General features: G+C 46.9%; 1 protein-coding gene across 1 annotated transcript; it reads left to right on the top strand.

Annotated features, from left to right (window-relative positions):
* Positions 1–21: 21 nt before the first annotated feature.
* On the top strand, positions 22–18,230 carry Atmin (ATM interactor). Its single transcript, XM_052726754.1, has 4 exons — positions 22–360; positions 10,394–10,519; positions 12,158–12,357; positions 14,017–18,230. Exons 1-4 carry the CDS (start codon positions 37–39, stop codon positions 15,818–15,820), a joined length of 2,454 nt encoding a protein of 817 aa, XP_052582714.1. The 5' UTR covers positions 22–36; the 3' UTR covers positions 15,821–18,230.
* The last annotated feature ends 2,326 nt before the right edge of the window (positions 18,231–20,556 follow it).

The following is a 20,556-nucleotide window of genomic DNA, read 5'->3' as shown; positions in this document are numbered from 1 at the left end:
GCACTGAGAGAGGGGCCTGGCGGCCGTGCGGGAACCATGGCGGCCACGGAGGCGGCGGCGGCTGGGTCCGCGGCTCCGGCCCCGGGTGTCCCGGCCATGCCGGCGAGCACGCGGGGAGCCGCCGCCGCCTCAGGCCCGTGGAGGCCGTCGGAGTCGCGGCTTCAAGGAAGCCGACCGCGACCGGCCAGGGCTCGGGCCGCGGCCCCGGTGCCACCGGCCCGGGAGCTGATCCAGCCGTCTGTGAGCGAGCTGTCCCGGGCTGTACGCACCAATATTCTGTGCACTGTGCGTGGCTGCGGCAAAATCCTGCCTAACAGTCCTGCGCTCAACATGCACCTAGTCAAGAGTCACCGACTGCAGGTGAGCGGGCCGCGGCGGGGGGCGCGGGGCGTGCGGGGTGTGCGCGGTGCCCGGCCACCTGCACTCGACCGTGCACGGAGGGAGCGCGAGAGCGCGGGGCGCGCACACGCAGCGGGCCAGCCGCTTCCCGGTGGCGTGCCCACAGCACCTCGGCGAGCTGCCGGTTACCTGGGTTCCTTGGATGAGCGACAGGTGATGCCACTAAGGCATCCGAGTGCAACCCCACGCGCTTTCCACTCCTCCCACGAAGCCGCCGGTGGGTCCTACCCGGTCATTCAAAAGCGGCTGCGGGTTGAGCTCTGGGCACTTGAGCTACAAGTTTCACAGGGTTGCTAAGATCAACTCTGCACAGGAATGAGATGGGAGGGGAGGCTTCTCTGTGGATTGTTAAGGAGGAGATCCACCGATAGATAGCACGACAGTCCTCTGAGCAAGACCGCCCCGCGTTACGTAAAAGGAGACAGTGACTTTCAAACCTATAGTATATTCTGGAAGCTTGGTAAAAATCAGATGCTGAGACCCCACCCCAGACCTGTAAAGTCACAACAGCTTTTACAAAAGGAAGCTTCCTTCCACCGTCAGATAGATCTCTATGCCCGCAGTTGAAGATTTGTGCATGTTCCCCGAGTCGGATTTGAGGGTCAGATCAGAGGGTTGCAGGCTCTGTGTGACCTTCAGGTAAATCCACCTTCGGCACTTCCCATGAGAACTGACCAGCAGCAACTCTGAGTTTCAGTCTGTAGTAGGGCAAATAAGTATGTACTTGAGGGGTGACCCGCCTTAGCAGCTGCACACAAGCGGCGACAGTGATCTCATAGAAAGGTCAGTCAGGAAATGTCAGCAGGGGCATGCTGAGGAAGTTCTGTGCAAACGTTTGGGCCTCCTTCCAGCACAAAAGTACAACTCACCATGGGCTTCGATCTGCAGTTTTCTCTTTCATCCTAAATGTTAATGAAACCCTCCCTTTTTTCCTACCACAGTTTGGGCGAAAAGTGAGTGTATAAGAATTCTACAACCTACTCCCCGAGTACCTGGTAACTTGCGTTCAACAACCATAACCTGCCTTTAGTATTGTCCCCTTGCTGATAGGTTCCTTCATGTCTTGTGTGGTCCAGGCTATCCTCAGACTCACTATGTAGCTGAGGATAACCTTGCACTTTTAATCCTCCCGCCTCCACCTCTCAAATGCTGAGATTGCAGGCATGGACCGTCATTCCCAGTTTATTCAGTGTGGGGATCAAACCCAGGACTTCCTGAATGCTAGGGGAGCACTCTCCTGAGCTGCATCCCCCGCCCCAGGTGGTAAGTTTCTTATCAGAAGCCACTAGTCTGATCAAAGGCTTCCTCAGTCTTGGCTGCTGTGACTCTAGCCAACATTTCTTAGCAAGTCGCTTGTTCTTTTCTCTGTTAGGAGCTCTGTACCCTCAAATCTTTGTTATGTCTTGGAAGCACTAAGATGCCCTGACTGTGGAGAACTAGTTTAATGATGTACAGTAGATTCTTTTTGATTATGTTTTTTAAGTGCCCAAAGCTCAGGAATACACATAACATGTGGCTGGAGGAACCTGTGTGAGCCAATACAGGTTTGGTTTCATTTGGTTCGGTTCTGAGGCAGGGTCTTACTGTGTAGACCAGGGTAACCTTACACTTGCTGGGAATGTCCAAGTGCTGGGACTACAGCATGCACCACCATGCCCTGCTCTAGCAAATGGGAATGTCAGCAGTCAGATCCTTCCTCGGATCTGAGCATGTCAGAGTACTGGTGTCCTCTTTTGCCTAGAGCCTGTGTGAAGTCATGTTTTCCAGAATCGTCCTTCATTTTTCAGATTCTCTCATCTGGAGATAGCAGTAAACAGGCCGGTCCCTTCCAGAGCCAGTATCTAAACTGCCTCAGAACTGTGGCTGCTGTTTCTCTGTCAGGCAGCTAGCTCACTTCCCTGTAACCTCTACCCAAGTAACCTCAGGACCCACAGCCCCTGGGCATCTGTGGTCTGATGGAAAGGAAGTCCATTTTTTTTTCTAATGAAGAGGCTTGTGTGATGTAGCCATACCTATGTGGTAAGGCCTCAGGTAGCAACTATGTGTACCCTCAGGCTGGCTACTACCCAGAGGCTCTTCAGTTCAATTCTCTTTTTTTGGACAAGGTTTCTTTTCTCTGTGTAGCTTTTGGAGCCTGTCCTGGATCTCGCTCTGTAGACCAGGCTGGCCTTGAACCCACAGCGATCCTTCTGCCTCTGCCTCCCGAGTGCTGGGATCAAAGGCGTGCGCCGCCACCCGCCACCACCACTGCCCGGCCAGTTCACTTCTTGATGTATGTTATTCTCAAAGTATTATTAGGGAAGAGAAGAGTGTGGCATGGGAACAAATGTGTTTTGGGGAGATTGATCAGTCAGGTATGTGCACCCCCTTCCTGCTCAAAAGCTACTTTGAAACTGCCTGATTGGCTGAATTTTTTTTTTTTAATTATGTGTCTGTTGATATGTCCACACAAGTATAGGTGCCCTTGGAGTCCAGAGAGGGCATTGACTCCCGTGGAGCGAGAGTTAGAGGTGGTTGTGAGCCACCTTGGCTGACAGGAGTGCTGGGAACTGAATTTGGGTCCCCTACAAGAACAGTACACAGTCTCAGCCCCTTTTGCCATTTCTCCAGCCCCCATATTGGTTGACTGTCTTCAGCTCAGTGGAAATTTTCATTGTCTTGGCTACAGCTACTTGTGTGGTTCTGATTTCTTTTCTTGTTATTCTATTTTTCCGGCCATGATAGTCTTTATTCCCTGTCCATTAGTTGTATGGTTATTTTATTCTAGTTCACCCCCAGCCGAATACCTAAGCTTCTGAAGGAAGCCGAGTGAGATGGAGGAGCTGGAAGCCACCTTTGGTTTTATGTGGGTTCTCAAAATAAATGTCTATATTCCACGCCCTGAAAGAAAATCTGGACGTGTCACCAGCCAGCTGTGCCTGGAGTGGGCTCGGCCGAGAAAGGGAGCAGTGATGCTTTGGAGTGAGAGCGAAAATGATCCAGAGGAAGAGTGGGAGGAAGCAGGCTCTGCCTGACTGCTGGAGAAGCCTGTGAAAGCAGGGCAGGGGCAGGTGGGCACTTACAGAGCCTGTTACCAAGCAGCATTCATGTTTTAAAGCCTGGCTTAGCGGGTTCTGCATTCTGCTCCATCCAAGGGTATGTTTTCAGCAATTTCCTGGGAAATTATTTCAGAGAGGAAAGAAAGGCCGTGGCAGGTTGCTCTGTAAACCATAGTATGTGAAGATCCACTGACTTTCAGTTTAGAATAGGTTAAAAAAAAAAAAAGTAGACTGGGCTCCTTGGGTGCTTTCTGTAAGGGTGGTGAGGTGCTAGGCAGTTTCTGCCACCATCTTTATGGTCTTCTCCTTCCTTGCCTCTCTTCAGCCACGTCCTTCCTTACCCTCCTTTTTCTGTTCTTTAAAGTATTTTTATTTGTGTGTGTGTGTGTGTGTGTGACAAAAGTGTGGGTGCTTATGGAGGCCAGAACCCGGCACTGGGTCCCCTGGAGCTGGAGGGGGACCCAGGTGCTTGTTCCAGGTGGTTATGAGCTGCCGGTTGCCACATGGGTGCTGGGAACCGAGCTCTGCAAGAGCAGCAGGTGCTCTTAACCATGGAGCCATCTCGCCAGCCCCTCCTCCTTTCATTGTGTGTTTTTCTCCCAACCTTGTTTTTTGGGGGGTTTGTTCTGTGGTGCTGAAGATGGAACCTGGGGCTTCACTTCTTGGCCCCCACCATCCTGTTTGGAATTGTCTTTTTCTTTTGTAAATCTTTAGAATATACAATTATTGTTATTATTTAAATGTAACTGTTTATTAAATTTAATTATTTACTTGTTTAATATTAATGTCACTTAAATAAAGTATTCCCACGTTTCTATCTGAGAAAGGAGTGTTTGGTTGGAGTAGAGCACCCTCTGAGAAGAACACAGAACACGGAGCCAGCAGCAAGGCAGGAGGGTAAACATGTAGCGGTAGGGTGTGGACCGTCTTTAATCGTACACACGAGACGTAGGCCCCTAACTGGCAAGTGTTTGTGACTGTAGACTGCAGGTAACTGCTTTACCGCTATGATTCCTAGTATGGTGTGCCATCGTGTCTCCTGTCCCTAGCTGACTTTGAACTCACTGTCTCACAATGCAAGTAGAAAGAAATCCCAAAGCCCTGTGGGTCTCTGTAATGATCTGTGGTGAAGGAGTTGGCCCCCCGAAGGTGGGAATATGTGTGACAGTGGGTGGTTGCTATGGGCAGGGGTTTTAGCATCCACTTGCACAAGTGTTGAGGTCTCATCTCCACATGAAGTGCAGTTCTGGCTCAGGCAGGCCAGGTGAACAATATACAAGCTCGTATTGAACATTTACTGGTTCTGAATAATCCTGGAGCCACCAGGTAACACAAATGAAGAGGTTGGGAAGTTAAAATTACAGGCTGAGCATCTTAAATGCCTCCAAATCCAGAACTCTTGGAGCACCAGCACGAAGCTCGAAACCTTCAGATTTGGGAGCATTTGGGGGTTTTTAGCTCAGCAAGGGAAGTCTGTGCAGATATTTGAGTCTCAGGTCAGTTCTAGTTCCAAGCACTCTGTAAAGGATATTTCAGTCTGAGTTCCATTAGGTGTAACAACAGTGCAAGGAAGGGTGGGGACTTTGAGTGTCCAGGCTGCTGAGGTCTGGACGTGGGGTGCACTGGAAGCTGGTGAAAATGATCTGAACGAGGCAATGGCATGACTGAAGGTAAGTTTTAAAAATACTAATCTGAAAGCCGGGCGGTGCTGGTGCACGCCTTTAATCCCAGCACTCGGGAGGCAGGAAAAGGGACAAAGCTACACAGAGAAACCCTGTCTCGAAAAACCAAAAAAAAAAAAATACTAATCTGAGCTGGGCAGTGGTGACGCACACCTTTAATTCCAGCACTCGGGATCTATGAGTTCGAGGCCAGCCTGGTCTACAGAGTGAGTTCCAGGACAGCCAGAGCTACACAGAGAAACCCTCTCTCAAAAAAAAAAATTACTCTGGAGGCTAAAAATGTTTTAAAATTAATTTAAAAATATTAATTAAAGAGATAGCTCAATGGTTAAAAGTGAATGCTGCTACCCACCCCTCCCCTCGAGCTGAGGACCGAACCCAGGGCCTTGCATACCACTGAGCTAAATCCCCAACCCCGAATGCTGCTTTTAAAGCAGACCAGGTTTGGTTCCCAGCACCCCCATAGATGCTCACAATCACATGTAACACAGATTCCAGATAATCTGATGCCCTCTTCTGCCCTCCACAGGCCATGTTTGTGGTATGCAGAAACTCATGCATACACACACAGTATTTCAGAATAAATTTTTCATACAAAATAGATATCTGGAAAAATATGCAGGATGCCATCTTTTGGGCAATTTAAGAGCTTAGAATTTGATGATGGAGACAGCTCTGAGCAGGTTGTTGCGCAGAAGGGTCGGCGAGATTTTTTTTTAAATCTTAATTTTTATCTTTTTGGGAGGGGAAGTTACAGGGGTGGAGGACAGAAAGACTGAGAAATGAGTGGGATTGGGGTGCATGATGTGAAATTCCCAAAGAATTAATTAAGAAATTATGTTTCAAAAAAACTGATGGGGCTGGAGAGATGGTTCAGTGGTTAAGAGCACTCACTGGGCTGCTATTCCAAAGGACCCAGGTTCAATTCCCAGCACCCACATGGCATCTCACAACTGTTTCTAGCTCCAGTTCAGAGGATCCAACATCCCCACACAGACATACATGCAGAAAAAAACAACAATGCACATAAAATAAACCAACCATTTTAAAAAATGAAATTCCATTTTTTAAAAAGCTGATAAATTGGTCAAGGAAATGAAGTTGGTGCTGAGGGACATTGTCGGTTGTCATCACCCAGCAGGTGCCAGTGTTCAGCAGAAACTGAATTCACAAGGGAACTAAGACGCCAGTTTAGTTTATTGATGGTAAGTCTTTTGGCAAAACACAAAAAGAAAAGGTTTGGGGAGTGGCTGGGTTAGCCCCACAAAACAATAACAATACAACAACAACAAAAAGATAAAGACTGAGGCTAGAGAGAAGGCTCAGTGATTAAGAGAGCTTTCTGCTCTTGCAGAGAACCCGAGTTCAGTTACTAACTCCCACATCAGTTCATTCACAGCCACCTGCAACTCCAGCTCCAGGGACTCTGATGCCCTCTTCTGGCCTCAGTAGGCACTGCACACGTGTACACATAACACATATACACATAAATAAAAATATTCTTAAAAATGATGATTATACAGGCAAAATGAGTAAAGTAAAAGCTGTGAAATCCTTAAAGGTGATTGGGGCAGTACATGAAGAAACAACAGAAAAAGACAATTGTAGTGGCAACTTAGATTAGGAGGAGTTGGAATTACATACTTCAGTTAAACAGTGATCGATAAATACTTTCACTGGAAACCGAAGAGAATGGAGAATTTTGGGGGGAGACCACTTAAATATCCAAATGAGCATGAGTCTAGTTAAGTGATTCTCAACCTGTGAGTCTCAACCCTGCATATCAGATATTTACATCATGATTCATAATGGTAACAAAATTACAGTTTGAAGTAGCAACAAAAATAATTTTATGGTTGGGGTCACCACAACATGAGGAGGTGTATTAAAGGGTCACAGCATCAGGAAGGTTGAGAAGCACTGCTCTAGAGAGTGCCATGGCATGGTCCTGATGGAGTAGGCCAGCACTGAAAACCTGGAGGGATGACTACATCCAAATGAACAGAGGCGAGTGATGGAGTTTGAACAAAACAAGGCTTCGTTCCCTCTCAGTGAGTGGGCCGTCATCAGAGTCCCATGTTCCTCTTCAGAACCAGGGGAACATCCATGATCTACTGGAGCACGTAGGGGGCTGGTCCTGCAGTCCCTAAGCTGCGGGATTTCTACGACACAGGGCAACAGCAGGATAACCAAGAGGAGGTTCCATGAGGGCCCAGCATTGATAGTGTAGCAGAAACCAGAGGCCTTGACACAGACCAGTGACTGCAGTGAACACTTACAAGTACAGATATATGGATAAAAGGGTTTACTGCGGGACTCACTGTGTCACACTACCGCTTCCATGACTAGATTTTCCTTTTTTTTTCCCTCCTTTCTTTTCTTTTTTTCTATTAAATTTTATTTTATTTTGCAGGGGAAGTTGCTAGGGCAGAGGGCAAAAAGGCAGAGACAGAAATGAATAGTACTGAGATGCATGATGTGAAAGACACAAAGAATAGATAAAAGAAAGTTTTAAAAAAGGAAGAACCCGGGGAAGACTTGGGCCAGGTAGCTAGTAGTGTCTCCCACCCTGAGTGCACAACAGACAGAGGAGGACGTGTCCCAGGACCGTGTGCCTCTTAGCAGGATGCCAGAGGAACGGGATTTCTGGGTGTTCAGCTGGAACCTGAACCTGCCACCCATTTCTTCCTCTGATGACCCATAGACAGGCAGGCCACCACCCACCCCCATCTTTAGAGCCGGCTAGGAGTGATCAGCAGGAATTATGTCTGAATCCACCAAGAATCTCAGGCCAAGAGTGGACAGCCACACAAAGGACCTGAATTTGTTCCCCATAGAACCCATGTAAAAATGCCTGGTGTGGTAAGGTAGCATGTGCTTGTAATCCTGGGGCTGGCAAGTTCCAGGCCAGTGAGAGACTCTGTTACCCAAGGTGTTCTCCAGCCTCCACACATAGGACATACATATGCATTTAAATTTTTTAAATTTCCGGTTGACATCACTTATAGCCTGGTGTGGTAGTGTGTGTAAGTATGGACCTGTCTACTCCAGAGACTGCAGAGGTAGGCTTACTTGAACCTCAGCAATCCTGAGCAACGTATTAAAAACCATGTTTCTTAAAATACATTTTATTTTATTGTTGTTATTATTGAGGGGATGTCTCATGTATGGATGTCAGAGGACAACTTTCAGGAAATGGTTCACTCCTGTCTGGTTCCAGGGATTGGACTCAGGTCATCAGGCTTATGTAGCAAGTGTCTTTACCCATGGAGCCATCTCACTGGTCCAGAATAAAAAATAAATAAAATAAAACATTTCAAAAGCTAGGTATGATGACACAAACATTCCAGGCTACTTCTGAGACTGAGGTAGATGAACAAATTCAAGGCCAGCCTGGACTACTTAGTGAGGACTTGTAAAGGAAGTTAGGGAGGAGGAACTGGAGATGGGAGAATATTGGGTTAGGAAAAAATGAATTACACATAGAAAAAATGTTAATGGACTAGACACTGTTAATGTAATTCTTGACTGTATATATTGTATATACTTATTGTATATACTTTATCTTATATTAGTTATAAGCTTCCTTTATTATTTAGACAAAAAAGGGGAAATGTGATATTGTGTCCCCCAATATATTGTGCACCCTAATAAACTTATCTGGGGTCAGAGAACAGAATAGCCACCAGATAGACAGAGAGGCCAGAAAATGGTGGCACACACACCTTTAATCCTAGCATTCTGGAGACAGATCCATCCGGATCTCTGCGAGTTCAAAGCCACACTGGAAACAACCAGGAATGGTGACACATACCTTTAATCCCAGGACTTGAGATCTCATATCTTGCTTGGGAAAGACTCATGCCTTTAATCCCAGGAAGTGATGGCAGGAAGCAGAAAGGTATATAAGTCATGAAAACCAGGAACTAGGGCTTTTTAAGCCTTTAGGCTTTCAGCAGCAGTTCAGCTGAGATCTATTCGGATGAGGACTCAGAGGCTTCCAATTTGAGAAAACAGGATCAGCTGAGATGTTATCGAATTGAGGTTAGCTGTGGCTTGTTCTGTTTCTCTGATCTTTCAGCGTTCACCCCAGTATCTGGCTCCTGGTTTGTTTTTATTGATAAGACCTAACAATTTGTGCTACACAAAAACTTACCAGAATTGGGGAGGTGGCTCAGTGGTTAAGAGTACTGGCTGCTTTTCCAAAGGACCTGAGTTCAATTCCCAGCACTCTCATGGCAGCTTATAAGATCTGGTGCCCTCTTCTGGCCTTGGTGGGTACCCGGCACACACAACACCAGAATTGGGGAGGTGACTTAGTTTATATAAAGTACATGTGATGTAAGCATGGGGACCCAAGTTTGGAGGCCATGCCTACATTAACACTGGAAAGGTAGACAGGAAGATCCCTGGAGCCTGGTGGAGTTGATGATCAAAAGATCTCTCACAGGTGTGCCCTCCATTTCTGGACTATAGTTCATTCTAGATGTAGTCAAGTTGACAACCAAGAACAGCCATCACAGTGAGGGACTATATCTCAAAAAAATAGGATGGCCAGTGAGACAGCCCACCAGGTCAGGGTGCTGCCTGCCAAGCCTAATGACCTAAGGGTAACCCCCTGGGCCCATATGATAGAATGATAGACTCTTTCAAGTTGTCCTCTGACTTCTACATGTGTGCTGTGGCACATGCATGCACATACTAAGTATATAAACATAATTTCTAAAAGTAAATAAAATGGAGACTGATCTAGGAAGCTGCCTAATGTTGACCTCTGACCTCTATACACTTGCACAGGATGCATGAGCACCTTCGTGTGTGAGGACTCAGACACCCATCCTGAAAAATAGAAAGCCACAGTGCTCCCAATGAGGCCCAGGTCCTATTCACAGGAGGTTTTCTCAGGGGCTCAAACTAAGAATGTAGGTGAGGATTAGAAACAGGAGCAAGGACAAGCCTGGGAGCTAGGGAACGGTTCTACTTGCAGACATGCTGACTGGGAGGGCAGATGGATGCCTAGTTCCGATATTTCTACCACCAGCCTGTTGTGATGGGTTTTGTGAGACGATTGCTGAGCCACGTGTGGTGCACCCCTTAATTCCAGCACTCCAGAGGCAGAGACGGCAGAACTCTGATTTTGAGGCCAGCCTGGTCTACATAGTGAGCTCCAGGCTAGATAGGACTACATAGAGAGACCCTGTCTTGAATGAATGAATGAATCAATCAATCAATCAATCAATCAATAATGATAATTGCTGGATTTTACTTCCGCAGGATGGCATAGTAAATCCAACAATAAGAAAAGATTTGAAAACTGTCCCAAAATTCTACTGTTGTCCAATCAAAGGATGTCCTCGAGGCCCTGACAGACCGTTTTCTCAGTTCTCTCTGGTTAAACAGGTATGTCACTACTGTACCTTTTTCAAAGCGGATGTGTTAATGACTTTTCTGTTGCTGCAGTAAATGCCAGGGCCAGGTTGGAAAGACGGCCTAGTGGTTAAGAGCATTGGATGCTCTTCCAGGTTCGGTTTCTAGCAGCCACATGGCCATTTAAAAATGTCCGTAGCTGCAGTTCCAGAAAACCCAATACTCTTCTGGCCTCTGTAGGAACTGCACACCTGTGGCACATACATGCACATTTAAAAAAAATTTTTTTTTAAGTAAATAAATAAAAACCCCATGACTAAGGCATCTTATAGAAGGAAGTGTTTATTTGGCTTACAGTTCCAGAGGGATGAGAGTCCATCATGGCAGGGAAGTGGGGCAGCAGGCAGACATGGTGGCCACAGCAAAAGCTGAGTGTTCCCATCTTAAACTGCAAGCAGGATGCAGAGGGAGCAAACTAGGGAGGCATGTGGCTGTGAAACCCCCAAGCCCGTCCCCAGTGCCATACTTCCTCCAACAAGACCACACCTCCTGTACCTACCCAGACAGTGCCACCAGTCAATGGGGGACCAAGTATCCAAACATTGAGCCTCTGGGGCCGTTCTCACCCAGAGCAGCACAATGACACACAGATGGGGAAACTCGTCTGTGCTCTACCTGCTGAGCAGCCATAACCAGGCTGTCTCGTGAGGAGGGAAGGATCCTCTACTGGGGACAGAGAGGTTCAAGACTTGAAGAGATTGATCCTGAGGGCTGGAGAAAAGGTCCAGTGGCTGAAAGCACACATGACTCTCGGGAGGACCTAAGTTCTATTCCCAGCATCCATGTCAAGTGGCTCAGAGCCATCTGTAACTCCATGGAAATCTGATCTCTCTTCTGGCCCCACAGACACTATACTCATGTTCACATGCATGCACAGACACACATACATAAAAATAACATTTGAAAAACAAAAGTGAAATGATTCCTAAAGTTCTGCTGGAGGGTCTTGAGAAGGGCATGGCAGAGACTGTATGTCTTAGTTAAGGTTGCTATTAGTGCGATGACACACCAGGACCAAAACGGCAGGTTGGGGAGGAAAGGGTTTATTTGGCTTACACTTCCACATCATAGTCCATCATTGAAGGAAGCAGATCAGAAACTCCAAACAGGGCAGGAGCCTGGAGGCAGGAGCCCATGCAGAGACCAGGGAGGGTGCTGCTTATTGGCTTACTCATCATGATCTGCTCAGCCTGGTCCCGTGTCTTAGAGAACCCAGGACTACCAGCCCACGGATGGCAGCACCCACCATAGGCTGGGCCCTCCTCTATCAATCACTAATTAAGAAAATGCCCTACAGCCAGAGCTTATGGAGGTATTTTTTCAACTGAGGCTCTGTCCTTTAGGGTAACTCTAGCTTGTGTCAAGTTGACATAAATCTAGCCAGCACACTGTATATTCTTGGCCCACAGCACTTAATGTGTAGTTGAGAGTCTGAATACACGGATTGGTTCCAAGGCAGCCTGCCCACTCTGCATAAGGAGAAACATATGTTAAACTGAAGTTTGTCTGCTTGCAAATGCTATACCTGGTGATGGCTGGGAAGTTGGGTGTGTGGGTGGATCTTAATGGGATGCTGTCTTCTTGTCTTAATCCCAACTGTGTTTTTTGCAGCACTTTATGAAAATGCATGCAGAAAAGAAGCACAAATGCAGTAAATGCAGTAATTCCTATGGCACCGAGTGGGACCTGAAACGACATGAGGAGGACTGCGGCAAGACCTTCCAGTGTACGTGTGGCTGTCCCTACGCCAGCAGAACCGCACTGCAGTCTCACATCTACCGAACTGGCCACGAGATCCCTGCAGAACACAGGTAAAGCACCAAGAGATGGTGTTGAGGAGCTGTGAGGGTTGGAAAGAGGGCTTCCTGGGGAGCCAGCCACATCGGGAAAGAGCCTGTGGCTTTGAAAAGGTTCTTTTGGAGTAGCAGCAGTAATAACAGAAGAGCCCCCTAGCCAGGATCTCTTTTTATTTTTGTGTTTGAGGCTGGGCTGATGGTCTTCCCGCTGCAGCCTCCCGGGTGCTGGGGTTATGGGTGTGTACCCTAGTGCCCAGCACGGAGCCTGGGATGCTGACCACTTGCTTTGTATTTCTCCTAAAGATTTTTATTTTTACTTATATGTATATGCGTATATCAGTGTGTGTGTGAATGGCACATGTATGCAGGTTGCTGAAGAGGCCAGAAGAGCACATTGGACTCCCTGGAGCTGAAGTTACAGGTGGTTGTGACCTGCCCAGTGCAGGTGCTGGAAACCAAATTCAGGTCCTCTGAAGAAGCAAGCAGCAAGTGTCCTTAACTGCTGAGCTAGCTCTCCAGCACATGATTCCTGAGGCTCCTTTCCTATTCCATTTGAAAATGTCAGCTTTCAGCATCTTCTCTGTAGAGAAATGGATTGCTGGGCACTAAAAGTTGTATTGTAACTCAGTTTCATTTTGTCTGTTCACTTACATTCCATGGTGCTAAGGATTGAATTCGGGGCCTCATACATGCTGGGTGAGTGCGCAGCCCTAAGTCACATCCCGTCCTCATTTTACTTCTCTTTTGACACTGGCCCTGAACTCATTCTGTAGCTAAGGCTGGCCTTAAACTTCATGCCTCAGCCTCCTGTGGAGCTAGGATTATGATTATAGGCCCAGCTTTAAACTTCATTTCTAAAGATCAGATTTATATTTGGTGTGATGCTTTCTGCTGTAGGTATGCTACTTACAAGTTTCTTGATCTGATTTGCAAGATCTAAGTTAAGGGGCCAGAGGGACGACTCAGTGGGTAAAGGTAAAGGTTCTTGCCATAAGCCTGATGACCTAAGTTTGATCCTCGGGACCCACATGGTAGAAGGGAGAACCGATTCCTGAGAGTTGTTCTGAATTCCACACAATACATGTGCTGTGGCACATGTGTTTACACACAATAAATACATGTAATAAAAAAGTAGAAGATTTCAAAACCCCAAGTTGAGGATGGGGTGTATGTAACATATGCCTGTAGTCCTTTAGGAGACAGAAGCAGAAGAGGTCCCACAAGTTAAGGCCAGCCAGAGCTATATTGAATTGCTGGAGAGAGGGAGTGAGAATGTTTCTGAGTGCCATTCTAACTCTCAGGGATGCTGAAGGGATACATCGGCACTGTCTGGATCCCACCTTTCCTGTGGGAAATGGCATTAATAAGTAATGAAGATAATAGTATTGTAGTCAACAAAAGCTACATTTTAGGGGCTGAAGAGATGGCTCAGCAATTATCCAGAGAGCTTTCCACTCTTACAGAATACCTGATTCTGGTTCCCAGGACATAGGCCAAGCATCTCACAAGCACCCATAACTCCAGCTCCAAGGGAGCCTATACCCACTTCCAACCCCTGTGGCCATGTACACATACTGACACAGAGACACACACGTGCACATACATTTTTTTTAAATAAACCTTTGTAGTTCCATTTTAAAATTGGTTTTATTTTTGTTTTGTCACTGTTTCCAGAGACCCACCTAGTAAAAAAAGGAAAATGGAAAGCTACCTACAAAGCCAGAAGTTGTCCAGTAAAACCACTGAACCACTGAGTGACCAACTAGCCCCTCACCAGGATGTTCATGAACTGGAAGCATCGGCAGTAAAGCTGGTGGCGTCGTTTGAAGACTCTTGCAGCCCTCATGCCAAGAAGCCAAACATCGCAGCGCCTCCCCGGTGCCCCCAGAAGTTGCTTTTACCAAAGCCCAAGGTGGCTCTGCTTAAACTTCCCGTCATGCAGTTTTCCCCCGTGCCTGTCTTTGTGCCTACAGCGGACGCCTCGGCCCAGCCTGTGGTGTTAGGTGTGGATCAGGGTTCTGCAGCAGGGGCTGTGCACTTAGTCCCCTTGTCAGTAGGAACCCTGATCCTCAGCCTGGATTCAGAGGCCTGCTCTCTGAAGGAGAGCCTGCCTCTGCCGAAAATTATCAGTCCTGTTGTTGAGCCAATCAGTACAGGTGTTCCGGTGAACTTAGGGAAGAGCCCTTGTAGTCCTTTACAAGAACTAGGGAATGCATGTCAGAAGAATGGCATCTCCACCAATGTGCAGACGGATCTGTCCTATGCCTCACCCAACTTGATACCTTCCGCTCAGTGGCTTGGCCCTGATTCCTCCGTGTCCTCGTGTTCTCAGACTGACCTGTCATTTGATTCTCAAGTGTCCCTTCCTGTTAGTGTCCACACCCAGACATTGGTGCCCAGCTCTAAGGTCACTTCATCCATAGCTGCTCAGACAGATGCATTTATGGATGCCTGTTTCCAGCCGGGTGGGATCTCCAGAGAAACCCAAACCATCAGGATGAGAGACCCCACAGATGACCCTGTGCAGGTGGGCCACACTGGCCTGTGTGGGGACATTTTTGAAAGTGTCCATTCATCATACAGTGTTCCCACGGACAGCATCATCAGTAGTGGTTTAGTTTCAGAGACAGTAACTCATGGTCTGTTACCTCAGAATGACCCTAAGATATTAAGCCAAGTCATTGAAAAGTCTGCACCCTTGTTACACTTCAGTGCCCAGAACAGCATGCTTCCCTCACAGAACATGACAGATAATCAGACCCAAACCATAGATCTACTGAGTGACTTAGAAAACATCTTGTCAAGCAATCTGCCTGGTCAAGCACTGGATAACCGGAGTCTTCTGTCTGACACGCACCCAGGGCCTGATGCCCAGCTCCCATCAGGCTCAGCCCAGAATTCTGGGATTGATTTTGACATTGAAGAGTTCCTCTCAGCCTCAAATATCCAAACTCAGACTGAAGAGAGTGAACTCAGCACCATGAGCACTGAGCCTGCCTTGGAGTCCCTGGACATCGAGACCCAGACTGACTTCTTCCTCACAGACCCCTCGGCACAGCCCTATGGGTTCAGGGGAAGTTCAAGCTTCTTAGGCCTAGAGATGTTTGACACACAGACACAGACAGACTTAAACTTCTTCTTAGACAGCAGTCCTCACCTGCCTCTGGGCAGCATCCTGAAACACTCCAGCTTCTCCATGAGCACTGACTCTTCGGACACAGAGACCCAAACTGAAGGCGCCTCCCCGACTCGACACACACCCGCCCTGGAGAGCAAGGTCCAGCTGAACAGCACAGAAACACAGACCATGAGTTCTGGCTTCGAGCCCCTGGGGAACTTGTTCTTCACCAGCAACGAGACTCAGACAGCAATGGGTGACTTCCTTCTAGCTGATTTGGCCTGGAACACAATGGAGTCCCAGTTCAGCTCTGTGGAAACCCAGACATGCTCAGAGCTGCACGCTGTCTCCAGCTTCTGAAGGTGCAGCCAGCTCCCCTCTCCTTGTGGGTTTAGAACTCGGGGACAGGACAGCTTCACCAACTGAGGATGTAGTTGGTGGGACAGCTCTGTAGATTCTCTGCAGTTCTTGGCGTTTTGTACTTGTGAACACAATTGGTGTACAAATGTGAGTGTATTATAAAGTGTAAGGTGTTAATCTAAAACGTTTCAATGTTGCCTAAGTTTGCTCCTGTGTAGCTATTCTTTTCATCTTTAAAAAAAAAAAGCATTTCGCACTGTAAAACTTACAACCATTTAGCCGAAGCCAAGCTTACCAGGTAGTAGGGCGCAAGCTTTGCAACTGCTTTAACCCAAGTATAGCGCACTTGAATGGCACCTCCAACGTTAGACAACCATGTGTGGCTGCCGACTCTTCCGTTGCCACCCCTTGCTTTGTCACCTCCCTTCTGACTTGGAAACACTAAGGGAAGCCCTAGCTGTCTTTAGGTTTTATGACAGTTTTTACACAGTCACTGCTGTCCCTTCTTTCCCGAGCAGTGACTGCTGCCGGCTTTGTATGTCCTTTTCTGTCTGTGAAGTCACTGGCCAGCACTGGAACAGCAAGCACTCTGTGTAACTAGCAGTCCTTCTAGTAAGAGGAAGGCACCCAAACCGTGGAGACAGCGCTGTGGAGTCCCGCCGTTTGGGCTCACCCTGCGACATGGAAAAGCTTTCTTCTCACGATTGTTGATCAAGAAGATCTCAGTGACCAAATTTGTGGGATTGCCACACGCTAGCAGGCAGCCAGCTGTGAGCACACAGGGGCTAGAGGATAGTCACTTCTGTCTGGGGCCCAGGACCCCAGAGCTTCTAACTATAAATTGGGGTTCCTGTGACTCCCCATTCTTTGGGCTCAGTTAATTTATTAGAGAGGCTTACAGAACTCAGGGACACAGTTATTGCAAAGGGTAGAGTGGGTGGGAAAGGGGCACAGGGCTTCCATGCCCTCTCTAGGTAGAGCACCCATCAAGAATCTATATATTTAGCCTTGTAGAAACCCTCCAAACCCAGTCTTCTGGGGTTAATGGCTGCTTTGTTGTTTGGGTAGAGTTGCTTAAATCATTGCCATTAATGATCAACTTAACCTTGAGTGCCACCTTCCCCACTGGGTTGGGAGATAGGGATGAAGCTGAAAATACCCCAACCGTTCAATCATGAATCATGCCTTGGTCTCTCCTGTGACTTGTCCCCACCATAACACTACCTGGAGGCTACCGGCTACCAATGACCTCATAGCAAGCAAAAGCAAAACATTTCTTCTAAATATTTTGGGGTCTGGGGGTGTTGTGTGCAAATACATACTTCACACCCACAAACATCCTTCCCGTTCCACAGTAGACCCTGGGGGCTACCCAACTGCTTCCCGTAATATACGCACAAACTTTCTAAGAATTAAAAAGGAAAAGTAGGGTGAGGAAAAGACATTCCTGCCTAGTCCCTTTCAGTACTTTACACTTCTAATCTTGATAGGCGCAGCATGCCTACAAAGTCTTTCCATCCACCCACCTTTCCCCTCCCCACTTCACACACACACACACCCGCTTTTCCTTGAGGGAAGCACTTTGGTCTGGCAAGCGTATTATGTGTACCTTGAGACTAGCAATTGTAGAGTAGATCCATCTAAAGTATGCTAGTCTCGATTCTGTTGTGATACATTCTTTAAAGACAAAAAGCTGTAGACCATTTGCTTCAATAATCAAGAATAGTTTCTGCGTTTTGAGGGGAGAACGTGGTCCAACATGCCTTGCAGGCTCTCTGCACTAAGTAGATCATGGATTAGTAGTTGTTGTCCAACTCTCAGGCAAACCAGGTTGAGCAGAGCCTGGGGAACCGTCCAGTCTACCCTGGAAAGCCCTGTGCTTTCTGTGGTGTATGCTTGTGCTGCCAAAAGCTGAACCCTTAGAATAAAACCTAAGGGGGCTGATGATTCATTAGATACATTGGTGGTATTGCCACTGTTGTATCCCATTCACTTGACGCAAAGAACTCGGTAATGGGCTGATAACACACCCAGCGGGTGAGTGCACCCCAGTGCTGAACAGTGGTTTTGGTTACAGTGCCCGTGAATGTGAGTGTCCGAACAGACATAAAGCCTTAACTTAGATTTCTTGTTGTGTTTTGGAATTGTCACTGCCTTAACTGAAGCATCTATTTAAGCCCTCCGGATGAAGGAGAAATGCATGTCTGCTTGTGGCTCTTTGTAAATATAAGATCTATGGCTTTAAGTTTTTGTTTCTGTGGCAATGTCTCTTTGATAGTTACAGAAAAAAAAAATGGAGCATGTAATTGTCCTTCATGTGCAAGAACTGTCCCAACAAACCCTTAGTCACCTGAATTCTAAGGTTGTTTGTAAACACAAATTCGGTGATTAAAGAGAAACTAGAATTCTACCTTCTGGTGTGAGTTTTGTACATACTCATAATGTGACTCTGTTGCCCTAATTTCTTACAAACTCACGGTTTGCAGAAGATGGCAGTGGGATAGTTGTGCCCAGCTGCTTTCATGGAAAGATGATCATTTTCCCTAAAAAAAAAAAAAAAAAAGATACCCCAAAGGATGGAGAGGTGGCTCAGTGGTTCAGACAGCTTGCTGCCCTTCCAAAGGACCCAGGTCTGATTCCCAGCATCCATACCACAACCACCTGTAACTCTAGCTTCAGGGGATTTGATGCCTTCTTCTGAACTTGGAAGGCGCCCTCACACATGTGCATACACACATTCATAAATAAAAAATAAAAGTATAGCCAGGCATGGTGGTGCATGCCTTTAATCCCAGCACTCAGGAGGCAGAGGCAGGCAGATCTCTGTGAGTTCAAGGACAGCCTGGTCCACAAAGCGAGTTCCAGGACAGGCTCCAAAGCTACACAGAAAAACCCTGTCTTGAAAAACCAAAGAGAGACAGAGAGATAGAGAGACAGAGACAGAGAGAGAGAGAGAGAGAGAGATCAGGAGGAAGGGATATGCAACTTTGGGGTCAAGTGCTCTGAAGTTGTGTTCTCTCATCTCACAGTTGTATCAGAAGTGTTCAAGTGTCATTGATTTGACACTAGGAGAGGACAACATAGACCCCTGCACACTTAATATCCAGATGTGACTCCCATTGTTAGGTGACATGAATTTTCGTCTAGTGTCTTCAGCCAGATGCCACCTAGTACAACATTCTTAGGACCGAAGAGCGACTCAGTTGTCTGGTGCTCAAAGGACCCTTTCTGTTGCTGGGGCTGTATTTAGCAGTAGACACACTGATGCTTTAGTTCACACATCAGGAGGCGTTGCTGTGGAACAAATGGAGAGGGTCTCAGGCTCTTGGTTCTCAAGCAGTTAATAACATGGACTACATTGAAAAGGGAGTTTTTTGGAAGGAGCAAGGCCCAAACTGTGTAAATGAACAAAGACATTGCTTGAACCGCATCAGCAAGGCTCCTTGTTCTTTCAAAAGACTTAGGGAAAAAATACACTATCTTACTAAGTAACGAAAACATTTGGAACATGGTTCAAAATCTACAGATTTCACAGGTTAGCCTATGAGAAGCAGATGGACTTTAATAGACCTCTATTAAACTTCGGTTCTTTGAAGCAAGTTAGTATCACAGGACAGAGGCCACTCAAGGACAATGGCGGCAACAAAATAAAAAGTTTTGATAAAACGATAGTCATAGTTTATAGAGTATGTCTAAAATGAAAGTGAAGTTGAAAATATGTATCTATGGTGACTTGTCATCGCCTTCAAAGTCCTTTGCACAACAAGGGCAAAGACCTGTTGGGTCTGGAAGAGTGAGCGTTTAAGCCTGGCATGTGCAAGTGAAACCTTGGTCTAAGCTTGGCATCTTCTTGCTGCTGCTGCCGCCGCCGCTGCTTGCAGCCATGTGAGCTCTGCTGTCTGGTGGTCTGCTGCTTTCCCACGCCCCAGGTGAAATGTGGATGCATGACTGCATCTCAAATATGCTGACTGGAACCGAATTTAAAAGGGATCCCTCTCTATTCTTTCCTGTGCTGGGCAACTTCAGAAAATGTAGAGCTCATGCTTCAAGCAAAGCATGGCAGGAGTCAGTGCCTCTGAATTGACTTGCCATGGACAGATATGTAACTATTCAAATTCTCCTCAGCTGGGCTCGAGAGATGTTCTAGGGCACTTGCTGAGGACGTGGGTTCAGTTTCAGCACCCACATGGCAGCTCACAACCACCCATGAATCCAATTCTGGGGGCTCTGATGACCTCTTCTAATCTCCGTGCATGTGGTATACATACATACACGCAGACAAAACACAAACATAACTAATAAATTCTAATTCTCAGCAACTTTTCTCTAAAATTGAAATTTCCATATTACATGTTTGAGGAATCACGCCAACCTTGGCAAACTGCTTTAGGAATTGTTTATACTGCTTTATTTCAGTTCACAGAAATTATTTTTGTCTCGCTATATTTGAGAGTCTGGTACTGTTAGCAAACTACACTGGTTTCGATCCCCCTTTTTTTTCCTTTGCACCTTTTTATAACAAGGTGTATTTTTGTGGTTTTGTAGACACCGAGATTCCCATCTACTACAGGAAAAAGAAGTTTCTCGGATGATGACTAAACAAGGCACTGATCTCTGGGAGTAGCACTAGTACTAGGAGTCATTTTATTGCTATGTTCCTTCAGCAGAATAGTAGGGTATGTTTTCTCCTAGGTTCATGATCTAGCTAGTCTCAGGTTCTTGGCCACTTGAACAGT

The sequence above is a fragment of the Peromyscus californicus genome, unplaced genomic scaffold, assembly GCF_007827085.1.
Source record: "Peromyscus californicus insignis strain IS unplaced genomic scaffold, ASM782708v3 Scaffold_8__1_contigs__length_139910024, whole genome shotgun sequence".
Classification (NCBI taxonomy): Eukaryota; Metazoa; Chordata; class Mammalia; order Rodentia; family Cricetidae; genus Peromyscus; species Peromyscus californicus.
This window is presented reverse-complemented; position numbering and strand designations above follow the sequence as displayed.

What these genes read in the sequence shown, in the direction of transcription:
- Atmin (XM_052726754.1), top strand. Translation starts at nt 37, where the DNA reads ATGGCGGCCACGGAGGCGGCGGCGGCTGGGTCCGCGGCTCCGGCCCCG. An exon ending in TCAAGAGTCACCGACTGCAG is followed by an intron (nt 361 to 10,393) that starts GTGAGCGGGCCG and finishes TTACTTCCGCAG; the next exon opens with GATGGCATAGTAAATCCAAC. An exon ending in GAGATCCCTGCAGAACACAG is followed by an intron (nt 12,358 to 14,016) that starts GTAAAGCACCAA and finishes CACTGTTTCCAG; the next exon opens with AGACCCACCTAGTAAAAAAA.